This window comes from Cheilinus undulatus, linkage group 16, assembly GCF_018320785.1.
Source record: "Cheilinus undulatus linkage group 16, ASM1832078v1, whole genome shotgun sequence".
NCBI lineage: Eukaryota > Metazoa > Chordata > Actinopteri > Labriformes > Labridae > Cheilinus > Cheilinus undulatus.
The window spans coordinates 18,551,239-18,578,329 of record NC_054880.1 but is presented as its reverse complement, the minus strand read 5'-3'; the positions used below and the strand labels follow the sequence as shown (position 1 = coordinate 18,578,329).

Genomic DNA, 27,091 nt, shown 5'->3' with positions numbered 1-27,091 from the left:
TTTTTCGGAGGCAATTTATGTTGTTCTGGTTTATGATATCACTGTGAGACAACATGCATGCCTGACTCTGCAGGGAGTAGACTGGAAAGAACCAGATCTAGTGTCCTTTTTTACTATTAAAATGCATTCATACTGAGGAACAGTGGTTCAGGTTCTGTCTGTGGCCCCTTTCCTTCCACTCTCTCATCCCTGTTCTTACTCTATCCACCATCCTCCACTATCAATAAAGGCATGAAAAGCCCAAAAATATGTAAAAAAAAAATTATCCTTAATAAAAATCAAGGACCACATCCTTAATGTAATATAGAGGTGTTTTATTAGAAATAGTCACATTCATTTTGTGCTGTGAAAACTGTACATTTACAGGAGGTAAAACAGAACAATAAAAACAAAGCTGTGACAAGAGAATACAAATGGGTCTTTGATACGAGTAACTCGAGGTATGAATTGGGCTGGACGCAGGAATCTGAAGGGAAGGGGGGTTGGCTGGTACATACTACTGAGTTACTGACAAGGTTATCAAAAACACCGTTACAGAAGACATGAGGTTCGATTACCCCTCGCTACATAGCGGAGGGTAACCACAAATATCCTGAAGCACAGTTTAGAGATACCATTCACTCTATATAATGCTCGCTCGATAGAAGTACGATAATCTACCTGTCACTTAGAGCTCCAAATATGGAGTCCTGTGCTAACAAATCTCTAGTGAATAAATTCCTTGAATTACTAATACAGATTTGTCATATAATAGACCCATAAAGCATCTATATGCTCTGTAAATATGAGGAAGATGTTACAAAAGTTTGGAAACATTGGTAAGAAAAAATACTGCCAAAATCATAATATCAGTCTTGCTTGAGCATCAAGCGCCCATCATATTGCACTATTTCACACTGATGGCTGAAACACAAATGTGTTGAAGTCTCGAGGACCTGGCACCGCACTGGAAGTCACATTGGCGCCAGGAAGCCTCTGCTCGGTCCAAGAGTCCTGCAAGGCTGAGCGAAAACATAAGGGCGGTGATGAGAAGGTCTCTCTGAACCCCTTGAATCCACATGTACGACATGGAAGAGCCTGCATCTTGTGCCAGCTGAGAGGAGGCGCACATTCTCTGCATTTCCAACCCAGCTTTTCCTTTTTTAACCCAGAGTGCACTGCTCTTCCCTTGTGAGAGTCTGTGTTTTCTTGGTGCTGGTGTTTTGGTATCAAAGAGGAACAATCACCCCCATCATCACGCTCCATGTTTGTCCCGATGCAGTCCATCGCAACACATTACAGATGCACTAAGTCTTTACTTTGGAGCCTAATGTTGTAGTTTACTGTAAATAAATAACTTATCCTGTGCCATTTGTGATACTTATGTGGGAAATGAAAAAAATCAAAATAAATCTAGAATGACAATAACAATAATAATCATCAGATTAATAATAACCAGGTTGATAATAGCAGTGAGAAGAGCTATCAGCATGATTTAGCCTGAACTCCAGGAGAGGAGTTATATTCTCATTAAAGAGTCTCTTTTTAAGGCTTTTTGAAGCAGATCCAAGTATGAAGCAGAAAGCAGAAAAATCAAAATAACCCACGGCACTAAAGCAGAAATGCAGAGTGTTGGACTCCAAGCATGTCCCTTTTTTTTTGCTCCTTTGCCTTGTCAGAGTCTGGAAGTGAACTTGGCTGGGAGGGAATCAGCCAAGAGTTCTGGTTGGCTCCTCCCAATAAAGCAGGGAGGATGCACCGTTATTACATTATTTTACTTTTCTCCAAAGTTGAGTCGAAGGGAAAAAAAGAAGCACAGACATGTCGACCACATCTTCTGAACCCGGGCTGAAGGGTTCAGGAAACTCCCGATGAAGCGTTAATGGAACCATTAACCAGCCCTGGTCCATGGAAACCACTGACCGCTCCACGAACCCTTTGACCGTCAAAGCACTCAGACATGAGATGCCTCAAGTCCACACAGAGAAGCTACATTAAACATCCCTCTAACAAAACCTTCACTTTCCTTCCTGCTCTGGCTCATGGTTTGAAGACATCGATTCTGGGACCAACTTCTTTACTTTCTTGGTTCTCCCTCTTCCTCTATCCATTCAGGATCCTTTTTCCCAAACCAAAAAAGGTGACTAAGGTGAAATCAGGTGGCTTCTCTAGCCCCCCTCCTCCCCCTCAGACCTCTGTTTGCAGGTCAATGATGTCCTGCCCTACTAGAGGGATGGGAGTGCTGCTCTTCTCCCACTCCACAGAGTGCAGCTCCAGAGGCGAGGCGGCTAAGGGCTCCAGGTCTTTCCGCACCCATGCAGGGGGTGACTGCGGGATCCCCCGAACTCCTTCCCATGACCTCTCCATCTGAGCCTGCTGCTTGTCCTGTAAAAAAAAAAAGGGAATCAGTTTAGCTCTGGTGCCACCCATCAGCAGTGAGCAGCTCTGATTTAATCAAAATGAAATGGGTCTCATTACATCAGTGGTGATTCTCTAATAATGAAAGTCATTCTGTCATTTGGGGACATTTGGAGGCAAGTGTAATATCTGAAGGTGTGTCTTGCCGATAGGCAGTTAAATTTGAGACTGTGAGGTTGTATATAAACACTCACACTGTGGTTCGTTTTGTCACTTCCTCCTGATGACACACTCCATCTCACAGACTGTAAGAAGGAAGGAAGAGAGGACATCCTTATTCAAATGACCTCCAGCTAAACACAACCACAGTTCAATACACAGATCACTGGTTGTTTCATTGGGTCATCCTCACATCCATGAAGCTGCCTCTGTTGCTCTCCCCTTGATTTTTTATGTCCATTTAGCTCTTGTGACCTCTACTGAAATGGATGATGAGCATAAAATGACTTTAAGCTACCTTGCTGTCAGAAGCAGGAGATTCTCTGTCCTTTTCAGCGTGGTGTAGCTTCCTGTTCAGGTCCTGGAACATGTTCTGGTGGCGTTTCTTTGTGTGCATTATTTTCTAAAGAAAAGATCAAAGAATAAATAGTAAATCTCAAACTCAAGGTGTGATATGAACCATTTTTTAGAAGAGAGAATTTAAGTGGTATTTACCTCAAAGTCCAACTCTGCATAACGGGATTTCTGTCTCTGCAAAGGTCAAAAAGACAAAAAATAATAAGTTTGATAAACATTACACAAGAATGTATGAAAGGAGTGTGTCTGCAAATGTACTCTGGGTAAAATTGAGATACATGAAGTAAAATTGTTAGTCTAAAAATCAACTCAAATAAAAGTAAATAGTAGTATAGTAGTTATGATTAATCTCCTAATTTCTGTAGTTAATTACAATTAATCACACCCTTTTTAGTGAATCCTAAAATTCCCCAATTTTCTATTGAGCATTTTTTGTCACTTTTGATTTTTCTGCTGCTGTCTTAAACTAAGGAACTTGTTATAGATTGAAAGTGAAATAAGAGATCATTTCAAAGGTGCAGATGACTTTTGACTTTTCCACTGAGCTGTCGGTGAGTTTTTCAAAGTAAAATGAGACATTAAGGAGCAGCAGTGGACTCACTTTACATCATTGTGGCTGCAAAGAGACACTCATGCACCTTAACCAAAGTGTTTTCAAAGGGACAATAAAGCATGAGATTAACTGCAATTAAAATTTATGACATCTTTATAATCTTTATAATGCATCAGCTATTCTTGTATATAATGTGGACTATTCTTGCTCTATTTGCTGCTGTCTGTTGTGTAACCAAAGCTAAACTACTAACCAGTTTTATGTCATTGACAGAAAGCTTTGACCTCCTTGTTTTCACCTTTAGTTTTTATGTTTTCTACTCAGTAATGGAGGCTTTTTGAAAAATAATGAAGAACAAGACTTTCCCCAAAATAAAACTAAAGTACATGTGCACCCCTGCTCTTTACCTCCAAAGAGCTCATGGACAGTGTTGAGATGGTCTCACTCTTGGACATCATGGAGTTCATGGACTCAAATGTGTTCTCCAGGCTGCTGTGGGTGATGTGCGACTCGCTGGACATGTTGTGAATGTTCTGGATGGGCGAGTCTCTCTCCGAGTACGACACGCTGACCTGATCTGCAGGGATCGCCTTCATCCCGAACGCGGCCTGCGGCTCGGCAAACGGCCCGCTGATGTGCATCAGCCGAGCCTGTGGCAGCTGCTCCACGCCGATGTTGAACTTGCTGGTGTCATCTTTGGGCTTGGTCCTCAGGGTGGAGGTGGTGTTGGGCATAAGGACGTAGCCGCTGCCGTCAGAGAGACCGGCTTCGGCCTGAGCCCGAGCGAGATCGGCATCAAGCTGCTGGAAGAGCTCGCTCTCGCAGACGTACACGGGTTTCCCACAGGATGGGTCGACTCCTCCTGCTATGCGGCTCTTTTCTCTCTTCAGGGTGAGGGTATGGCTGGAGTACTCGGGGACGGCCTGCATGTGGCTCTTATTTGGGTTGGATGGGAGGGTGTGGAAGTTGGAGCCCATTGGAAGAGGCAGCTGAGGTGGGGGCATCTTCTCTTCAGAGGAGCTTTTCAATCCTTTGGAGAAAATGGTTGTAAAGGGTTAAAAAAAACAAGCCAGAATATAGCAGTATGTTTCCATAAATGTTTTGTTTATGATTAGAGGTCTTAGCGAAGGCCTGGAAATGTAAATGAAAATGGAAAAATGGTTAAGAGTAAAGTAAAAATTGCTTACCTTGTCTGTTTGAATCTCCATCTTTCTCGTTATCAGATGGCTGATAAAAAAATAAAAAACAGTTCTATCAGTACTTAAAATATGCACATATTCACTCAGGGATATAATGCAGGAGGCACTCAAGACATTAAAAAGGCAATAAGCCAAGAAATTTACCATATGCTGGGAGTGGCCATTGTGATGGGAGCTGCCAGAGTCTCCATTGCCGTCATCTTTGCGATCTACCACTCTACACTTTACGGCCTCTTGAACCTAATGGCCGGAGGGAAGGAAATCAGCTCATGCAACTTCATTAAGAAAAACAACCAGAAAAAGTAGGTCCATCTTCTTGCTACTTGAAAAGCTTTTTTTGTACCTCTCTACGCAGGATGCAGTGAACCATGACGATGATAAAGCCCTCCAGGGAGTCGAAAACAGCAAAGAGGATCTGGAAGAGGGCGGAGCGACGGTCGGTGATAGCGAGAACAGCGGACATCCAAGTGAGCGCCAAAAGAGGCAGAACCACGCAGGAGCTCCACAGTGACGCACTGCAGAAAAAGCAAGAAAATCAGACCAAAAGAAACTCAACGGACTTCTGTTTCTCCACTCTTTAAACACCCCTGCTGTTGGGTTGTGAGAGTTGATATCAAAGCACATTATTAATACACACATAACAGCACTGATGAGGGCGATAAGCACCACACTGAGGAGTATGGAGGCGATCAATAAGACCTACCCAGCTCTCTCCTTCAGCTTCACGTCGGTAATGCCGTCCTTGGATACCAGCTTGTTGAAGACCAGAATACCAATGACCATATTCACCTGTTTGCAGCAAAATAATAAAAAAATGGATGAGACAATCTAATAACAGGTAATTCATTTAGAAACACACAAAGTATGTTGATGGATTGGGATGTCAAAGCAGGATACGTACCAGAACAACAGCTGCAGCAGGGCCAACAAAGGAGTAGAGGAGTCCGCCCTCGAGAGACAGCCAGCAGCTAGAAAAGACAAGAAGGAATATTAATGTTTGAGCTAGGAAAGGAGCTTTTCTGGTTGATTGCAGGGGAAAAAGAAGGCTCAGCTTACTAGTTGACAGTGCCGTATCCTTTAGCTTTTGTGAAACCAACAGCCACAGCCACCACAAGAGCAGGAAGGCCTGAAAAATACACAAAAAGGAAAATTTAGAATGCAAAGAAATCCTGCATAGAAATCTTGCAGCAAAGGGGAAAAAAGGAGAGAAATTCAAGAGAAGACAAGCACCCTTACCCCAGCCCAAGCACAAGAAACGTTTGCGGATGATGCGGTTGCGCAGACGACCAGTGACAGCCATATACGACTGCCAAGCTTCAGTCAGCACCCAGCAGAAAGAGGAGAGGAAAAAGAAGTGCAGGAGAGCGGCAACCAGAGTGCACACCACCTGAAGGAAGCAGAGACAAAGAAGGGAAGTCAGAGATGCTATAAAATCCCCTATAGCGGTGAAGTTAAGAGAGGTTGCAGAGCGAGGAGGGAAGAGTGGCTTACCTTGTTGCGAGCCTGAGTTTGTCCGACGAGAATGAGAGCATTGGAGCATATTATGGAGAGGCAGAAGTTGATGAGGATGACAGAGCGCTCGGAGCGGATATATCTGGAAATATGATCAGAAATAAGAGATTTAGAGGTGAAAAATTAGAGAGAGGATATAGATTTTAAGGTTGGAATGGTCAGCTTGCCTGATGGGGTTACTTACTTCCAAACAGAGACGTAAATGATGATAAGGAGCAGGAGGGTGAGCGAGGAGACTCCACATCCAACGATGAGAGTCACAGACGGGAGCAGTGCCTTGTCCATGATCTACAGAAAGGAGACAAGAGCAAAATATGCCTTTTAGAGCTGATTGCAAACACACATCATATTCCTCCAGCGAGCACACACATATGAACGCACTAGCTGAAGCTTCAGGGGCGTGTGTGTGCTATCTGGAACAGCAGACGGCTCCCCGCAGGCGAACGGTTGAATGGCACAATCAGGCCACGGCGGAGGCAAGGTGACCTCAAGGTGAACGTGTCAGAAAGATGGAGCGGCAAACTAAACAAATGGTCAGGGTCAGTGCGTTTCTCCATCGAGCTTTTGAGTCAGCAAATGAGGCGAGGAGGATACCGCACATATATCTCGCTCAATGGAGCGAGGAGGAGGGTTGTTTGATTCCCCGGGGAGGGCTCAGTCTGTGTTCTGTCATTAGTTTGAGCTTTAAATCATTTACAGACATTCTTCTTGCTTTTAGCTGTGTTTTCTCACCTTGTTGGGTGTTTTTTTCTTTTTTTGCACCACTGCCCATCCCTGCAGCAATGAACAGGTGGACCATTATCACCTGTGCATTAATCTGCCGCCACCTGCCCCTTCTGATCTCTGACAGCAGCTTAGCGCCTGACACTGCCATCGGCGCGGACCGTCCCATGTTTCAAACAGCCCTGGCACCGATCCTCAGGTAGAGGGAACAGAGGAAGGATTGTCTTCCCTGCTGTTCTTTCACCTGCGGGGCCGCCGGGTCACCGGCAAGCACACAAATCTCACCTCCTTGAGGCACCACGATGCTAACAAAGTAGCAGATAATAGAGTGGTGTGTCTATCTCATCCCTTCCTTTTTAATAAGGTATTCTCACACTTCTGTTCAAGTTGTCTTCACCACTGGTGTTAATTGGAGCAGCTATTTTAGTCTTAGTCTTTAGGTTAAAGTATACTTCAGTTTTGGTCACACTATAGTTATTTTAAACTATTGGACTGGCTAAAATGTAAGAGTTGAATGTCCAACAGTCCAGCTCCAACATTTTAGTCTTGTTTTTGTCTCCTTGATGAAACTTAAGCTCACTTTACACCAAAGTTTTAATCACCAGATAAAATCTGTTTTTAGCTGGTCTTAGTCTAGTGTTCTTCATAGAAGAAAGTAGTCAACTAATACTCTTAGTCACAGTTTGAGTAGACATTTTTAATAATGTGTGACTGAGGAAAAAGGGGAAAAGGGCCAAAAGCAAGCAACAAAACTCGAAGAAGAGGGGAAAAATAGGCCCCACTCCAGCCTTTGTTTGATATACGGTGGTCGTAAATTCTTAATATTGCTCTCATATGTGAAGCTTGCATTGTCGACACGGTTTCAGAATTTAACAGTAGCCTTGGAGCGTTGTTCCTCTGTCTCAGTGTGTGCTCAACACAAGCTTTACTCATATCAAAGCACAGCTGGTGGAGTCCAAGCCCTACGGCAGCCAAACACTAATTCAGTGTGGCAAATTTGTTTCAGAATCTCTCCAACTACATCACAAGCGCCCCAAAACAGATGGCAGATAACAGAGCGGTGAGCTGTCTTTTCGCTTTAGCATACACCGAATCTGGGGAAGAGAGAAAAAAAATAACAAGCAATACAGTATGTTCTGTTCCCTCTCCTTTCCAATCTCCAGATCTGGGTTGATGCTTGCACCCAGGGCCTGAGTGAGATCCAGACAGCCACTTTGACCTAAATATGATGCCTATCTTCTGCCTGTCCTTGATCTGATCACTTCTCCTTTTTTTGACTTTGAAAAATATACAGAGGAAGCTTTGAGAGGCTTTTTAAAAAATTCATCACCCCAGCGGTCAAGGGCATCTGCGGCTCTAGCTGCTCCCGCTGGACCACCATATTTCCGACACACATGATGCTTCTGAAATCAGACCACATCGAAAGAGTGCTGCAGTATCTGTCTGTTTTTTTTTTTGTTGTTTTTTTTTTTTTTTTTTTTTACATCTGCTCACTCCTCTCTCTCTCTCTCCCTCTCATACAGAGAGCAGGAAGATGTTATTGAAAATGTCCACAGCACACATCAAAGGATGGATGCAGAGACGGGCAAGGAGGAGGAGGAAGAAGGGGGGCTTGAGAGAGGGGGCATCAATGCATGACCAGACGTCTGTCTCTCATTGGTCAACCTCTCTCCCTCTCTCTCTTGCATTTTCAGGCTGTGGCTGAAGAAGACGAAGAAGGAAAAAGAAGAGGAGGGGTGGGGATGAGGGGGGTAGGATGTAATCGAGACTTCAGAGATATTGGCAGACGGAATGATTGCTGCAGCTGCTTTTTTACAGCCGCGGGAGGTTGAAAGGATGCACATAAAGGAGCTGTTGAGACTGAGAACTAATGAAATGCAGGATGTAAACAACAGGTTGATAGGAGAGAAAGGACAGCAGAAAATCACTGCAGTTTCAATTTATGAGCTGCTTTGCAAGCACACAAAACTTAATAGGATTTTAGCTAAATGCATATGTAAAAAATAAAGAATTCTGCACATTTAAAGTTGATTTTTTTAGTATGTGCTGCAGATGAAGAGCAGAGAGGGAAAGGCCATTTCCTCTGTCCTGAAGTGGGGGTGTACAGAGAGCAGAGGAAGGAGGAGGAGGGGGCTCTGTGTGTGTTTTTCCCCTCAGCATCTCAGTTATCAAAAATCACACAGGCCGAGCTCGCGCTGCAGAAGCCGTTGCCACGGCAACTGGAGAGCAGAGCGAGGAAACACAGTCCACAGGGAGGAAAATTACACATTGTCTTTGCGCATGAAATACACCGATGCGTTATGACAGATTTCGGTTATCAAAGCATCCAGTGCTTTCTCAAGTTCCCCTGCACTCGCACTGCTTTACTTAGATTAACATACATTATTGAAAGAATCCGGAATTCGATGTGAAATCAGGTTATACAACAGGCTGAAAGTCAATTAGCATGATCGAATCTCCAAAACAACAAAAATATCATGCAAAAGATAGATTAGCCGTTTCAAAGTGCTGCGATAAAAATTATTTTGCCAATTACGCAGCGGATTGCAGGCATCCAATTAACACGCTCGTGCACGATCAACACGCCAATAAGCGATCCATATTTTTTTTTTCATTCAAGATAGATGTAAAATTGTATTAAATCAACGCATTTCACTGTACAACAGCCTGCAATTCTCCGATCACCTGCACGGAGACAAAGAGGAGCAGGCAGGCAGCAGACCGCTCGAAAACAACAAGTACGATCCGCTCACACTGCACCACACACACATGCACAGCACCAAACATTAACGAAGAATGGTGGATCCACAAAAAAGACAAACAATGCAATGAAATAGGATACTTACCGAGTCGAAGTTGACGCGCGATAAAATGGCGAAGGTGGAGAGGCTGTCACACACGCATTTGGTTCTGAATGAATGAACGGGCACCGCTCTGCAGCTCCGCGCAGACCACGAGCCGAGCAGAGACGAACTGCACGAGGAAGGAGGAGAGGAGAAGGCAGCGACGGGTTAGGAGAGGAGAGATCTGACAAATGTCTCATGTGCATGCCTCCTAATGGGATTTTTCTCGTAGAACTCCCATACAGAAAGGAATATATTCACAATTTTCTGCTTTTGAATGTGCCAGGGGTGCATTTAAAGCAGCTTAGCACAGAAAACTGCACTATTTTTACATTTTATATAAGACTTTAACATTTGCTCTGTAAACCAGCATGAGTTCAATAAATATTAGACTTTTCTATATGCACTGAAATTGCTCTGCTGCAACTCAGAAAAAGCCATAAGATGCCCGAATAAAAGCCATCTGTGCTATAATTAACATTATATACCCTCATAAATCTCTTTAACCATAATCTGTGTCATTTCCAGTAAAGGCCAATCTTTCTACAATAAAACATTAGATTACTGGTAATGCTTGCCCAGTGCATTGAGGACAAAAGGACAAAGTGTTCCCTCTTTTGGAAAAGGAAGGGAATATAAGGACAAGCTGAATTGAGATACCTGCTCTAAAGCCAGGAAATCTATACCTCAAATTGATTTCAACTCTTAAAGTGATGTTAACCAAAAATATAAAGGCTTATGTCACGGTTGCAGTGATTTATACCATGCCAAGCTCAATCAGGGAAATAATTAATCAATCACAGCACAAACAAGAAGTAAAATCAATAATGAGCGCCTCACTAAGGCAATCTTTCAAATGAGATCCACTTGTGATGACAAATCAGCTTCTACAAATCTGCTCAGATTTGTTCTGAGACAAACAAATGCAAGAAAGAAAGAAGCTTGTGTGCGAGCAGCCACAGAACAGGAACAGATGCCAAACAGCACAGAGGAGGAGGTTCATGCAAGGAGCAGCACCCTGAGGCTCTGACTGACGGGTGTACTCAGAGGGTTCATCATATAGCCAGCAGGTCTAGGCTGGTGCAGAGTGTCATGAAAGGGACGGGGTGAAATCAGCCGGGATGGCATTTTAAAGCAGGCATGGCTGCACAGTTTGATGTTTGCAGTGATTGAGTTGTCGTATCCTGCAGATAGTCTAAATGATTTGCTGTGAAAAATATGAGGTATTTAAGGTGCTTTTGTTTAAATGTACATTAGTTGGAGGTACAGAGAAAAGCTTTATGCTACAGGAGTTTGTTAGACAGCTCTGCAGACATGCATTAACCCAGAGTCTGCCGCTGCACCGTCTCTCTCTCCTGCAGTTAATCACATCAGCTGTCAGAAATAAATCTAATTTGACTAGAAGCACATCTTCCTCTGAAAGTAAAGGACTTGATTACACTCTCCCCCTTGATTCATTTGTCTTTTTTGCTTATGCAACAGCTCCACTTATTTGTGGCTAATGTGAGACTGTTAGTATCAAGGTGCATTTTTGTTTCTTATCTGCCCTTCACAAGTGTACAAATCTATCTAAATGCAAATGGTCCACCTGTGTATTCTTCAGGAGGGGGGCAGAGTGGACCTGAGGCTGATTGATCCAGCAGGAGCTTCTTTCATAAGTCATTCAAAAGCATCTTTAAAAAGTCCCACGTGCCACAGCCATTAACCTCGGTGCTGATATATGAGCATGACTTAAGAGGCGAGGGAGTGGGAGATGTCATTGTCTCTAGATCGACACTGTGAGATGTGACCTGTAGGGAGGCTGCAAGTGAATTTACACACTGGTGGATGTGATTAGGTTTGATGTGAGGCCTGTGTGTTTTCCCCCCATCCTAGTGAAGTGCCACTCAACTCGAATGAGTGACGACCAGTGAGATTGTCGTTTCTTTACTCTCAGTACAGTTGAGTGTGTCAGATAGCTTAGAGAGAGGCCTGCTGCCTCTGGCTGGGAGACATTATTGGGCTCTTTTTTGGTGAGTGTAGGTCTGGAGATGGGGGATGGATGTTCATATGCAGTGACAGATGCACTGCAAGGCTACAAGCGAGGGAATAAACAACAACAAGGCCACCCGGATAGGAAGAAATAGATGTGAGGGATGGCAGGAGATGAAAGACAACTGTGGTCAACACTTACGTTTCGCTCTCGTCCCATGACAGGCATGTCTCATTCATGGTACCCTGAAAAAAGAGGCAGATGGACGGATCAGTACAAGAAAAAAGGGGAAATGTGTAGGCTGGGACTTGAAACGTGTGAGATGCAACAGCTTCCTGACAGCCACCTGCCCACAATTTTTGCTCCCCTACAAAAACCCTAAAGACAGCCTCTTCTAGGTTGCAGACTTAATTACTGCACATGATTCTTCATCATTGTCGACTGACCGCTTGGTTCAGCAGCTGTGATCTTTGCAACTCACACACATTTTTAGAAAAAGTCACAGTGTCGCTGCAAATGTCAACAAAATGTCAGGCCCTGTGCACCGCGCTGAGCTAACACCCAGAGGGGGAGCTGATATGTTTTGTTCAGCTCCATTAGTTTTGGTTATCCATTAGGGACTTACATTGTGGAGGTGGGGGAACTCAATCTCGACAGGGGAGGACAGGAGGGTTGGGTTGGGGGAGACGATGACTGACACAACCTTAGAGTTGAGGAGGGTGGCGTTACTGCGGAGGAAGGAGATTACACTGTCAGAGAGGTGAGTAAAAGGTTTTGCTTAAGATTTTGTAGGAGAATGAGAAGTTTTTCAGGAAATGGCGCCATCTTGTGGTAGAAAAATATATTGCAATACAAGCAGAGAATGGCTCTTACCTCTGAAATGATAGAAAAGAAGCAAGATTTCTGTACAGGATGATGCCAGTCACAAAAGCATCGTTGCCATCTAAAAAACATAACATGCCTCCTTAGATTCAAATTCCCAAGATGCATTGCAGAATGATTGTCCTATAAAGTGCTTGATCTTACCAGCTTGTTCGATGGACAGGGCATCTCGAGACACAGAGATCTTCTCCTCTGATGTCCTGACCCAGTCCAGCATGCCCCTCCAGCCCTTCACAGGGAATGTGAAGTTGGCATTTGTGGTTGTTGGGCGCTTATGGATGCTCAGGACTAATATGGAGAGACAAAAATGAGTTTCTATCAGCACTCAGAAGTTACATAGTAGACTTTCTACTTTCATTTAGGAGACATCCAAAGCCAAGGACATTTCATGCGTCACATGTGTGCAACCAGGGTGACTTTTCCATGCTAAAATCTGCAAGTATGTCACTTACACTTAGCCAAAACAGTCACAGAAGTCACAAAAAGGGTGATTCATTGTGAAGATTACACTTACTCCCACGCTCTGTAACTGATTGATAAGTTTGTGTGAAAGCTCTGTATGTGTTGTGCCAAATATACTTGCTTGAAGATGGCACATGTCACAGTACTGGCCGCTCTGTCAAAGTGATATATCTCACTGCTGCTGTTTCTATGTACTCGGATTCACAACAAGATAAAGATTGATGCACCCTGGCTGCAGAGAGGACAAATCATCCCCGACTGCTCGACACAAGCAGGGAGCAGCTGGCAGAGGGAATTAGGACTCACCTAAATTCTCAGTGACTTCATAAATGTCCTGGAAGCCGCTCATTTGCACACCAATCATGTTCACAAAGTCCTCGACGAGGCGGAGGAACGACTTAATATTGTCGCCCATCTGGATGAAAGAAAAGAGGTGAACAAAAAAGGTCAAAAAGAAGGAAGATATGAGGCACACATTCATGCAACTCATTACATGCACTTTTATATAGTCACACTCTTTTATAGATTTTCTGCTCTCGAGTCAGTGTGGCTTGCACTTAGTCTTTCAAAGCGCTCAGCGTGTGAGAGAAAAATAAGAAGAGAAAAACACACTTCTTGCTGCTATGCAACCATAGAACTTCCTTAAGGCCATAAATGGGCAGGCTGTTGATTCATACTCAGGTTTTTTTGTCCTCCATCTCTAGCTAGGTGGAAAGAGGGAGGGAAGGCTGCATGACTTGCGTGTCTCTGACGCAGAACAGTGGGCGCAACGTGTGTGCTTGTATGTGATGTGCTATCTGTGTCCCCTTTACAACTGCTGCTGGTATGTAGGATGGCATGGACACTCACAGATTGCTAAGTGGGCGGCAGTGATTCTCCCTGATTCATTCGCACTCTTTCCCTCTCTCTCTTTCTGTATTTTTTGCTGTCACTTTGAGGTGTTCACTTTGTCTTGACACACTGGCCTTGGTAATTCACAATCCACATTTCAATTTGTGAACAATTACATTGTTTACACTCTGCAGTTAAAGACTATTTCTCTAATCCTTAAATCCCTTTTGAGGAACTTCTTCTTTGCTCATTGTTTGGATTCTACTTGTCATTAAAAGGGGAAAAAAGTGCACCAACAGGTGGTCAAATGAACCAAATTTCACTTCCTTTTGTTAATTTAAGCAGGAGTCTTTAAAAACAAGTTCAAAATTTGTGATTAATGAATTATTAGACCTGCTTCTACTGTATTTTTGTTGTCATTTTGACTTGCCTCTGATACTAATCAGCATATTCTTACTTCATTAGATTAGAATCCTGTGTTTAGGTAAGTAAAAGGGCATTTTTAATCAGTGCAAGCACATCACTCATTTATATCCATTTTCATATTTTCCAAACTATCTTCTCACACTTCTCTCCCTGAATTTATGCCGCACACTCCTCCTATCGCAAAAACATTAGCACAACAGACCTATTTTCAAAACTGCCCATATGCACTCTCACACACCCTCTTATCACATACCAGCTGTGCCTCTTCCCATTTGTCACGGTGTTCCTCCTTCAGAAGGTTGCTGATGGTCTGGACGTAGTTCTGCACATCATTATACAGAAGCAAAGGTGTGAAAAATCAAATTGATTAGACACTATATTTACCTGAGAGTTTTTCTTTTGAATGTGTACATTTAACACAATTTGAAGAATAAACTACTCCTGTCTTAGATGAATATTTGTCATACCTCGGTGTCTGCGCTACTAAGTCTCAGCCTGGTTGCTTGGTACACCTCGGTGGTATTCTTCAGGACTTCCATGACGGCCAAGAGGTCGCCGCTGTACCTGGCGCCTTCATCAGAGGAGAATCTGAGGCGAGAAATCACCTCTGCGATGCCATCTATGCTCTGCCCCATCTGTGCTTTGGAGATGTAGTCCCTTGACTGCAGGAGAAGAATCAAAGGTTAATCTATGACTTTGACTGGTTCGTCTTCACTACCGGGACGCGACAGATGGGGTGTTTAAAATTGAATTAAAGCCTCACCAGGGTCTGAATGTTCTCATAGTTCTTGGAGACACACTTGACGTGGGTTGGGTCCTCCCAGGAGGCAAGACCCACAGCGTCCAGGGTGCAGCGGCGCAGAATCAAACCTGTTATTAAGAGAGTGACTCACTTTTAATTGCATGATTAAAAAACAAAAGAAAGTCATAGGAACATGGACAAAGTAGGTCGGCTTTTCTTTTTTTTTGTACCTGAGGCATCAGCAGGGCAGGCAATGGCAGCAACATCTCCAGCAGGGGTTTTCTTCCACACAACATCACCAGTGCTCTGCTCAGGGCAGATCTCATGGGGCTCTTCAAGTTAAAAGAATAAGAAGAAGGATATATGTCTTTCTACTTGAATCTTACATGAACTCAAACTTGTTATTCTGATGTGTTGTGACTCACCTGGGCATCTTTTCTCATTGCAGCGCCTCTGCTCTCCCTTATCACCAAGGCAGGGTTCTCCACCAAAGAAGGGCCCTTCACACACTCTCTGTCTCTGCTGAATGCCTCCACCACAAGTCTTGCTGCAGCTTCCCCAGGTTGTCCATGCATGCCAGCGTCCATCAACTAAAGACAAAGAATATTATGTCTTTCCTCTTTTTGTCAGATCTTAAATATGCACACTAAGACCATTTTCTTACCAGGGCATTCTTGCAGAAAGCAGTTGTTTGTCTCTTTCCAGCTGCCGTGGCACTCTGAGCCCCCGTATGATGGACCGTTGCACTCCCGCGTCCTCTGCATGGTGCCATTGGAGCAGGAAGCAGAGCATGCACTCCAGGCGGACCACTCGTTCCAGGATCCATCCACTAGAGGGCAGCACAGGTACAACAAAGAGTTATAGGGAGCGCAATCAAGACAGATCTTCGAGCTGCAGACATAGGGACAATCGCTGACTATACCAGCATTTCACATGACCTACTTCAGCTGAGATTGGGTGAAACAGGAAGTAGACCTGTTCCTAGGCATTCCTGTCCTTAAAATTGCAGCATTCTTATGTTATGAACGATATTTTTTAGCAGTGTTCAGTACACCTGGATCAGCTGTAACAGTCTCACCTTATGAGATCATTTATGTGACTCTTTTAGAGTGCAAATAGACCTAAAGGGAATCAATTTCTGTTCCCTGGATTAAATTTTGAAGTGTTAAAGCCTTAAAAACATACACACATTTGCAATTAAAAGTTGCCTTGTCAGATGGGAAAACAGACTATATATAAATACCCCCCTGCAAGAAATTAGATACTCGAAATGAAAATTTCTATCATGCTAAAAGGCCTAGTAAGGCTGACTCAATTTTCTAAGCCTTTCTGTTTTTCAAATTAAGTGAGTAATCATCTCTCTGTAATGACTCTGCCTCAAAGCACAGCCTCTGTTCACTCACATATTACATGTAATTCAGCTGCAGAGCATGGAGACATCTGATGATGACAAGATGAAATTGCAAAAAGAGTATAGCACAGTGCATTCAAAAAGAGATCACGTTTTAAAATGACTTTGTAATGATGCTTTCCACCAGTCTCAATGTAGAAAAGTATTGAAAATTAACAGTACAAGTTGCATCTGAGATTGCAATGTTGGTTTTGGCACATGAGTAGGAGGAAGTAAAGGGAACGAAGTGATGCACTGAGTGACCATGAGTACAGTGTGAGTCACCAGTTGTTTTTGTACAGCCCTTGACTAATGCTCTCAGAGGCCTTTTATTCTCTGGATGCGTCACATTTAATATCAACCTGTCACTGCAGCTGCTGCTTGGGCTTCATGGGGAAGCCGTTAAGTGGTTTAATTACCTTTAAAATATGAATCATTTAATTGAAGGGTCAAACATTTGAGCCTGAGTCAGCTGTCAAGAAGGACTTTTTAGTGCATGAGATTTTCTGTGCATTGGTTCTTTTCATCTCACCTGGGCAGACGGCAATGTTGCAGAACTTGGTCTGTTTCGTTGGGCCGCGGCAAGGCTCTCCTCCGTTCTGGGGCTGCTTGCATACACGGGTACGGTCCCGATAACCCCGACCGCAGGTGGATGAGCACAGGCTCCAGGGAGTCCACTCATCCCATGCACCATCAACTACACATGGGGACCACAGACAGAGATTTAAATGAAAACATTTGCTCGAAATGCACAGAGCCATTTTTGAATTCAGTTAAGGTTTTGCAGACTTTTTGGAAAAGGCGTTTTCTTGTTTTTAGTCAGTTGGGTAGTCCTCTAAATGCAAGAGCTGCTTGGGGAATCTACTTGATTTTGAGTGCAACTTTTATTCCCCAGTCAAATCTGATTGTGTGAAGCCTTTCTCACTGTCTGTGTTTGCTTTCCCCTTGTGTCATTAAAGTAAACTGGCTTGTGGCTACAAAACAAAAACAAACTTCCAGTTTTTTTCCTACTATTAATCCCTGTTTCCCTCAAATTGAAGAGGGTGAAGCAGACTCTCACCGGGGCAGACGGCTGTGTTGTTGCAGGGTCGGTTCTCGCGCAGAGGTCCGGTGCACTGGGTGGTGAAGGAGGAAGTAGCACAGATGCGGGTACGGCTCTGCCAGCCCTCTCCGCAGGTGACTGAACAAGAACTCCAGGTGGACCACTCATCTGTTTTCACATCTACTATGGAAAAAATGATTTAAAGTGTCTGTCTCCTTTTTTGCATCATTACTCAAATTTCCCTTTGCAAAACCTGCATAAAATGCATCATCCTTCTCTCTCACCTGTTTGTGTTGCAACGACACCCAAGTCATCTGTGTGGTCTCTCCTCAAACCAACAATAGCTCTCAGACCTTGGCTCCTGTTGCGCTCTTTCCCTAAAAGAATTAACAAATTGCATGGTTACTGCACTGAATATGCAGCTGCCACCTACAGCTCCACACTGAATCCCTAAATGACAGGTAGTCTTACCAATGCATGGCTGAGGGTTGCAGGCCCGTCCTTCTTCAACTGTTCCCTCGCACACACTATCCTCGGGCTGGCAGCCTCGGCTGCGCACCTGGACTCCACCACCGCACTCCTGGCTGCATGCAGACCAGCGCCCCCATCCAGCCCAACCCTCTGCAAGAAGACACAAAAGAGGAGAGATGTAGGAATGCAGAAAAATGCTCTATGTTTGACCTTATTTACACAAAGAAGTACAAAAAGCATGACTCAACTGACATTGCATCCATTGTACAGTTCATACATAATTGCAGGAAGTGAGTAATATGTGTCTTATGTGCAGAGAGTGAGCAAGGACGAGTCTTTTTGAACAGAAAATGGATTTCCAGTTTTAAATGGTAATTATTTACTCTTAACTGCTCAGTGCGAACCACAGAAAAGCTCTGTATTTGTTTGTGAAGCTTGCAGGAAAGTTGGCATGACAACCGCAAGTACTGCACTTCGATTTCCGCCACTATCTGACTGTGAGGTCTTTGTGCCCCTTTCAGTCTTCCCCCCTCCCTGCCCTTGCCTGCGACACAAACATACCCTCTATCTATCTACCTCTCTCTAGAACCGATTAGCCCAGACATGTCCGCCTGGCACAGAATGTAGAGCTGCTGATGTGTCTGTGCACTCTGAGCAGACTCGCCAATAAAGCCTTAAGATTCTCCAGCAAATTTCTCTAACACCTTCGATTTACTTCTCATTACTTTGCAGCGGAGGAGTGAACAACTTCAGCTCGCTCTGCAGACATGGATCATTACCTTCAGCAGCTCCTGAGAGCAAGGCTGCAGACTCCCTGCAGTTCTGTGGGGGCTTAGAGAACATGACCCCCTGCATTAACAGGTCTCGTCTTGTGGATTACATTACAAAACTGCTCAACTAAGCCGCAGGGAACAAACTGTTTGGTTTAGTTTTACTGAGGTGTTTAGATAATGCTGTTTTTCTTTGCTTTCTTTCACGTTTTAAAAGTTTACTTAGAAGTTGCAAACTTACTGATGATCTCAGCATCGCGTCCATTGTCTTTGGGAACAGGAAGGCACTTCTCCACATAGACTCCGCCTCTGTAACAGCTTCCTGGCTTCCTCTTTGGGGCTTCCCAGCACTGGCAGGGTGTGTTCATGATGCCGCAGGGATAATCATGGGTGCTGCTGGACAGGCACTTCTCCAACCACTGGCACAGCATCTGGCAGGCAGGCATGCTTGGGTTCCTCTTTCCCACGACCAGAAATTCAGCCTTGAACTCGTTGACATCACTCTGCTCCTCCACGATCTCTGCCAGAGCATTCCTAGGAGCCACTCTACGCATCTGCAGGAACTGCTTGCTGGATTCAAGGTAGGTCACAGTGGTGGATGCATCGCACAACCTCACAACCTCGTCGAAGCTCTCCATGCCCAGGTAGGTGCGGGACGTCTCGATGAAGGAGTCGAACTGGAAAGTTCTGATCTGGCGAGGCACGCAGGATTCAGTAGGCTTGGTGATTTTCATGTAGACAGTGTAGCGGCGAGGGTCCGGATTCTGCAGGGTCCAGGAGCAAGGTGTGGAGTGCAGGATAGAGGAAGAGGTGAAAACGCCAAAGAAGCGGCTCTGCTCCAGAGTGGCACAGGTTGAAGAGGCGGGGCCGGAGGGAGTGCAGGAGGTCAAACCAAAGAAGAGCAGCAAGAGGGCCACACAGGGGCCGGTGAGAGCTGACCACGCCATTGGGTCGGCTTAGGATGGTGGTGACTTCTAGTTTTGTGAAGCTGTTTTCAACCACTTTTTAATGCAAGTTTCTGCACTTGTTTAAGATGTTCTGCTTCAGTTGATCCCTCTGAAGAAGTGCTTGATTTGTGATTTTAGTTCACCAGACAACCTGTCATGTCTGAATCACAAGGGTGCTGCAGAGAGAAAAAGAGAAAGGGGGCATAAATGTGTACAACATCTATGAAATCAGAACCAGACAGACTTCAGTCTGCAGAATAAAAGCTTTTCCCACATAAAATGCCTTTATATTCACAATGTCCATGTGATGCTTTGTAAGTGGACCCCTTGTTGACCTGATATTCATGCATTAGGGATTTGCCTATGATAAGTATCATGGTGTTTCAGGGCAGATTCAATGATCTAAAATGCCCAGTTCTCAGGGACATAATTGCTCCTGCTCTGTAATTACAGTCCTTCACAGCAGGCTGGTATCTCAGAGCTCTTGCTCTTTCCTCCCACACACCGCACTGAACAGCGATTCATGTGCGTCAGTCTGACGTCCATCGAAGCATTGCCATGGGCAACCACGGACGCTTATTAAGTCTGTTATTTGCGCTATGCACTCCTCCTATTGAGTGGAAAATAAGAGGAATGGTTTGCCTATTTTGTAAGATGTGATTATGCACCCTGCTGTGGCATCAAGAAATAGCTCTGGGAATGTTTCCTGCATCACAAATCACAAGATAGACTGAGAGAAACATGCATCCATACCGTCTGCAGATACTGCAAACTAATATGAAGGCATGCACTGTAAATATAAAGCTTCTCCAAATCTACACAAATTTTGCACATCTGCACAATATTTTTGCAGAAATGTGAAATGCATTCAAATAAATCCAAAGCAAGAGTTGCTTTAACAAAGTTACTCATCTTGCAAGCATTCCTAATGTGCATGGCAGCTAAAGGCTTATACCTTTGATGAATGCTTTGGGGAAAATTGCAGCATCAATATCAAGGTTTTGTTTAAAAAAGGCTGATTTAACAAGAGAAGCTCTGCAAAGCTCAGGAAGGGAACACTGTTGCTCAGCAACATCTTTCACAAGATTCAGGTTATTCTGCTTTCTTCACTTTCCATTTGTCACTGATTAATGTCAGTAAAACAAGCTGAGAGCATCACCAACTTCTAATGAGAACAGATAAGTATAATAAGGAATAAAATGTCTGTTTGAGAAAAATCTTTAAAACTCATTAAAATAATTAAATGCCAGCATCTCTCACTGATGAAGAAAAACCAATCATAAAGAAATGGGCAGTGCAGACATTCAGCAGCAAAAGTGGCGCCTATAGCGACATTCAGCGTTTCAAGCACCTGCTCTTTTCAGGCGGAGTACTCATAATTACCTTCCTCACATCTCCTCTCACATCCCTCTAACCCTCCCCTCTCCTGTCTGTGAGCAACACAGCAAAGACCTCTGCTTTGTGGAGGTGCCTGTCTCTCTCCCACCTCCCAAACAACCGGAAGCTCCATGAATGGGCATCTGATGAGGCAGGCAGCGTAAAAGAAAGAAGTCCAGCTGTCATCACGGAACTCGTCCCTCCTTCCCCTACCCCTCCCCCCTCAACCTTTCTGTCCCTTTTCTCCTGCTTGTCCGATTCCTGTCGTCAACAATATTTGCGCAAAGCAGGCAGCCTGGAGATCAGGACATTTGTTGTTATGGAGACAGGCTTTAATTTTTGCAGATCACTGTGAAAAATGCTAAATTACCATCAGTGAGATGTTCTCTGTTTAAGCTGGAGTGCACTAAACTGTCTCATCACAGATACAGAAGGCTTAGCAGAACTCATATTCAGAGAAGTAAGACTTTCTTTAAAGCAATGAGAAATGTGCAAGTAAAAAAGAAAAATATAGTCATTGGCTGCAGACAAAGTAACTTGCAAGACTTGCATGACAAACAAAACATTCATTGATCTGACTTCTATTTGTGAAATGCATGCACCTTGAATGCTGGTACAGAAGTCAGGATTTTCAAGTCAGAATGACTTTAACTTACTTGACACAAGTAAGTGAATGCTGTTCAAGATATGCATGCACAACATGTGCTCAGCATTGCCTGTGCTCAGCTCTGGAGCCAGCAGAAGTCATTTGTCTTCCACAAATTGCTCACTCTTTTCATTTTGCCAAGTGCAGAATCTTGCATGTGTGCAAGAAAATTCTACAGCTTTGTTGCAAAATCAGTGTGGAAGCAAAAACAACAAGCAGCAAAGCCAAGCAACTCACTGCAGATTGCTGACAGCAACTCCCTGCAGGCTGGGACTAGGAAGAGTTTAACGACTGTTTGTTAGGATTCAGATAGGGATCCATTGCAGAGCTCTCACTTGTCATGCAGTTATACTAGTACATGAATTCTGTGATGCAGGAGTGTGCCCTTTCTTAAAGAGAAAAGAAGAAGAGAAAAGCAAAAAGCACTCAGTCTGTAAACTGATTGCTACGTAAGTTGGCCAAAGCAGACATCCATGTAAATGTTAAGACACAAGCTCAAATATGTCCTCATATGAAAGCATTTGTATAACACAAAACTTGAATTTCCACCATGCAGGACATATTGTCTCCTATCCTGCAGAAACATCCATGCAATCTAAACGACGCAAGAACATAGAAAAGTTCCTGCGAGCAACCTGTTGCCGCGATCTGACTTCCGGCTGCAGCAAAAGCAATTCTCGTAATGCCTCACTGAGAATACGCTACATATGACGCTTAAAGTCTCTGGAATCGATCTGAAGGAAACAGACACAATTATTGAAAGGGTTAGTTGATGAAATGACAGCAGTAAGTGACGAGAAAGGTGTCCGTTCGGAACATTTCAACACTTGAGACTTGTGAGAGTTTCAGCACCACGGACAGTGACGTAGAGCGTTTCAGCACCACGGAGAGCGACATAGAGGCAAAACTGCTTCAAACAAATTCAGAAGCAGCAGGAAAGCATTCAAATGCATCACTTTAACAGGGAAAACACCACGTAAACTGCACATATAAGCCAGTAGTGACAGGAAACATATAAGTAGAGGTAAAGACGAGCAAAGTCTTAGCCTACCTGTACAACTTGTCTTTGAAGTCTCGTCAGTGGCTCTCTATCCGGTCTGAACGCGGGTAGCAGCAGCTGACTGAAGTCGAACTCGACTCGAAGTCTTCAGATCTTCTCTCTTGCTCAAAACTTTGAAAAGGGTGCGTCAGGTCCAAGCCCGACCAAAACCCAGCAGGGTCGATCCCAAGTTTCAGTGCAGTCCACTCTCACAAGCAAAGAAAATATAAAGCGACTCTTACCAAACTCCAAAGAGTTTACTACCAACTAAGTTTAGCTGCTATATCCAGAGAAACTGGCGTATAGCGGATAGACAAATCGGTTGAAATCGGAGCTCCAGCAGACAGTCCGTAGAACCAAGAATAAAATCGCCTTGTTCTCGCTTGTCTCTTCGTTCAAAGCTCCTGGTTTAGATAGTTGGTACTTCTACTCCCGGCTTCGGAGTCTTCTTGCTTGTGGTCTTTGCACTGCAAGTGGGTCCAGTCTCAGTGTAGCTCGTGGCCTGCTCTGTGAGGTATATATCCAACCCCGCCCCCCCTGCGCAGAGTCGGAGTCAGTGCGTGGATGGCGTACCGGAGTGAATGAGACAGCAAAGCAGGAGACGGAGGGGAGGGAGCGAGTGTACGTGGGAGACGTGTTTGTGTGCGTGCGTGCGCGCGTAAAAGTGTGAGAGTGAGTGTGTCAGCGCGCAGAGGAAGGAGGGAGAGTCGAAAAGAGAGGGGAGGGGCCTGTTCGGGGAGACAAACGATTATTAACATCAAACTACGCAGATATGAACGCAGAGCCAAAGGTACCGGAAAGAGGATCAGCGGAATAGATGTGCACGCGGGATGAATAGCTGAATATCAAACGTGCTAGCATTTCATACAGGGGTTTAGTGATAATAATGTGGATATAAGCCTACTTTATACAATTAATGAAACTTTAGTTCCACTCATTACTTCATAATGTAAAATGCTCAATTGGGTGTCTAACTTAAGTCATTTATGTTCGATTCAGGCTCTCGCGCGACTTCACCGAGTGCACTCAAAGGGATTATCTACCTCTGTAGCAATAATTAAAAGGCAATCACTCTCATTAAATCGACACGTGGCCGAGGTGTTCAGTTAACTTAGCTGTGCAGAAAGCGGCGAGCGCGTGCACTGTTCCGGTTCGCTGTCATAGTAACGGTAACTCTCCACACAAGCAATTAATAGTTGGCGGGAGGGCAGACAGTGCAGCAATGCAGGAGAGGGAACACACAGCTGGCGCGCGCTCACTTCTCTCGTCTATCAGTCTCATAGAAACTACACACTCACACACACAAACACCCACATGCACACAGGAATAGGCGTCACCCCTCCCCTCTCCATCTCTCCATCTTTCTCTCTGTCTCTCTCCAGCTCTCTCTCTAGGGACGTGGGTGGATCTGGGTAGTTCTCGAAAAGTGTGAAAGGGATAACCTAACGTGGGTGTCTGCCTGTTGCCGAGCTGCTGCCTGGCACTGTTCCTCCTCTAACTTAGCTGCTTTCCAGAGAGAGCGAGGGAGAAAGGAATAACATTTTAATAAAAGTCTGTCCAACATCATGAGTCAGGAAGTAGAGCTGATTACGAAGGAGCATCTTCATGTTCGTTCCCACTCCTCAAGTAAAACAGACACTCGAAGTGGTGGGAGTTGGGAGTCATGCTGTGGTGTGTTGTGTTGTGGTGCCCTGGGAATTTTTAGATCCCACGTCTTGCTGTGGGAAATTACTGCCTACTTTACAGCTCTGAGCATCATTACGAGTAATTTCCCCCTACTTTAATTAGTTTCCATGCCACATTAAAAGCGGATCCAGGGTTTGTGTTCTTTCAGGAAAGTGGATAACTTGACCGTCTAGGTCAGGGGTCAGAATGACCTGCAGGACTCTTGTCTCTCTGTGTATGCAACCTGGAAATATTATCTATTTTCAGAGCAACTTTAAAGTTTCTAGTAGCTATTACAGACACAGCATCCTAAACTCAGTCACCTCTGTCAAGAGAGAGCAAAATGTTTTTTTTTGTTTCTTTTTCTAAAGAAAACAAAACTTGAAAAATATGTCTTTGCCAGAAGTTAGATTAAATGATTCTAAACATGTAGTTAAGGCTATACAAGTGTAATCATTGAGGGCAGCTTTTTCCAAACTTCATTGCAATGCTGTCCAATATGAGCCCAGAAAATCTTCTGGGGTCCACCAAAACCTTCAGTTAACCATAACATGAGACTCAAAGTATTTGCCTCCTATTAAACGGAGAATTTCAAAGCAAATGCCTGGTTTTCAGTGACATTAACACCACAAGAAAGTGTTGGCATAGTCATTAAGTACAGTTAGTGAGCAAATAGCATTTATCTGCAAAGTTCCGTGTGTTTCCTTTTCTAATATTGATCTCTTGAAATGTACATTTCTTCTCCACATACCCTTAATGTTAAGGCAACACAGTAGAATGCTTAATTGAGCGTCACCTCTTAATTCAGCACCAGTCAACCATGACATGTTGACATTTAATCAAGTATTTTATAACCATTTCAAACTTGAGTTTAATTTTCAAAACACTGTACTGTTAATGCTCTTTCTTGTGAGGTAAAAGGCCTCTTATGGTCCACCTGCAGTATTCCAAGGGCCCATGAGGGGGCCCCGGCCCACGCTTTAGGACGCACTGATTCAGGGAATAAGAAGCTGTATTAACATCCTATAGACTTACTGTATTATTCATAAAAATATCAGATGTTGGTGTCAACAAAAGCTCATTAAAACTTTAATGGAACACCTTTTAAAATAAATAAATGTTGAATGATACATTTCTTGAAAATATTCAAATTTCTGTCATAGTTTTATAACCTTGAATGTAGTAGTGAATAGTGTTGTGATGAAAAAAGTTGGAGCATCAGACAAAATGTTATAATTTGGCTTTTTTTTAAAGTCAACTTTCTCCAACTCTTAACAGTAAATTCAATGTATAAAGGGCTGTTTATCTGTTATTTAACTGAATTCCAAGATGTTAGCTCATGCTCTGGGAAACTTAATGGACCATTTTTTAACTTTATGATAGTCAGCTATTCCCAGTGCACCGAGGCATGGAGAGGTAGGTTTAAAAGCTGGGGGTACATTGCCCTTCAAACTGAGATTTGCTAGAATTGTGTGCGTAGTTTCTTTTTAAAGAAGACTTGAACATTTCAATAACTATCTAATATCTTAATTGTATGTTATTTAAATACTGCATTTAAATGGTTCTTTTATCTTAAACAAGCATAAAAAACTCACAGAAGAAAGGTCTAACAATTAATTTGTGCCTGATTATGAAAATGCCATTTTATTAAGCTTATACATCATGTCTCAAAAACCTGCACTGTCCTTTCCTGTTCTTCCATTGCTCTCCTTGCATTGTGGATATTTTGATTGTGCAGAAAACAGATCCCCTTAGCGCTCAGTGTTATTAACATTTGCAGCTGTTATGAGAACAGCTGCAGCAGTATTGTAGTTGTTGTTTGGACTGTAGTAAGCAGGCTTATGACGCTGGCAGTATGACAAACAAGGACAGCCTTGGAAAATCTTCACACTTATGCACACCATCACTACGACACAACTGCCATTGCATCACAGCGGAATAAGTCATATAACACATACGCAGAGCTGTGTGTCACACTTAACAGGATTGATCCTACTCACCTCTACCCTGCCACACTTTAGATTACATCAGTTATGACTGTTTGTACAGATACAGGGCGCACAGCATACAAAGTAATTATAATGCTATTCAGGTCATTCTAACCCTATTATTAACCCACATTTGTTGTATATTAGTCAATTGTGAAGGCGGCCTTCTTTGTGAGTTGAGAAGATGTCACTGCTGTATACAGTAGTTTTTCAAAATCTTTCCTCATCCTTTCTTTCACTACAGCTCAAGAAATATGATCAGGTTTAAGACATAAAAGAACAAAATGCCTAATTATCTCTTACACTGATTTGATAAATCCATTAAACTGCTTGGATAAATGGATATTAATTTAGGAGTTCCACAGGGCTCAGTGCTTGGCCCAAAATTTACTGACCTTAAAAAATGACACTTAAAAAAATCACAGTTTAATTTAAACAAAAGCAAGTATTTGCTAATTTGAAACACTATAACACAAATATTGTTAAAAAATAATGCCGTGGACATGCTTTTTAGGGACTGTTTTAGAAATTTGGAGGCCCCAGGAATAGACCAACGTGAGGCCCTTCACAGTTTAGCTAAAAGCAATCACAGCAAGTGATAAAAACACTTGAGGCATGTATTTGTAGGTAACAAAGCCAGAGAACTACAGCCCTAGGACACAAATACCCAACAGAAATTCATCAGAGTGCTATAACTC

The 27,091-nt window shown here is 43.6% G+C and overlaps 1 protein-coding gene across 3 annotated transcripts; it reads right to left on the bottom strand.

Moving 5' to 3' along the window:
* Positions 1–317: 317 nt before the first annotated feature.
* On the bottom strand, positions 318–22,883 carry LOC121523173 (adhesion G protein-coupled receptor B1-like). Of its 3 annotated transcripts, none has more exons than XM_041807944.1 (32): positions 22,753–22,883; positions 18,973–19,854; positions 17,962–18,111; positions 17,775–17,867; positions 17,509–17,673; positions 16,981–17,145; positions 15,723–15,887; positions 15,484–15,648; positions 15,289–15,390; positions 15,080–15,186; positions 14,784–14,978; positions 14,570–14,638; positions 13,366–13,474; positions 12,742–12,885; positions 12,589–12,658; positions 12,341–12,443; positions 11,917–11,960; positions 9,747–9,873; positions 6,362–6,465; positions 6,157–6,259; positions 5,902–6,052; positions 5,722–5,791; positions 5,567–5,633; positions 5,369–5,454; positions 5,009–5,180; positions 4,810–4,905; positions 4,654–4,693; positions 3,874–4,496; positions 3,052–3,087; positions 2,855–2,959; positions 2,592–2,642; positions 318–2,364 (listed from the first exon to the last, which is right to left on the bottom strand). In XM_041807944.1, the coding sequence occupies exons 2-32, from the start codon at positions 19,676–19,678 to the stop codon at positions 2,167–2,169; spliced, it is 4,581 nt and encodes a 1,526-aa protein (XP_041663878.1). In that variant the 5' UTR covers positions 19,679–19,854; positions 22,753–22,883; the 3' UTR covers positions 318–2,166. The 3 variants fall into 3 exon arrangements, with proteins under 3 accessions (XP_041663878.1, XP_041663879.1, XP_041663880.1); XM_041807945.1 differs by having other exon boundaries at positions 17,509–17,670; XM_041807946.1 differs by lacking the exon at positions 2,592–2,642.
* Between the last annotated feature and the right edge of the window lie 4,208 nt (positions 22,884–27,091).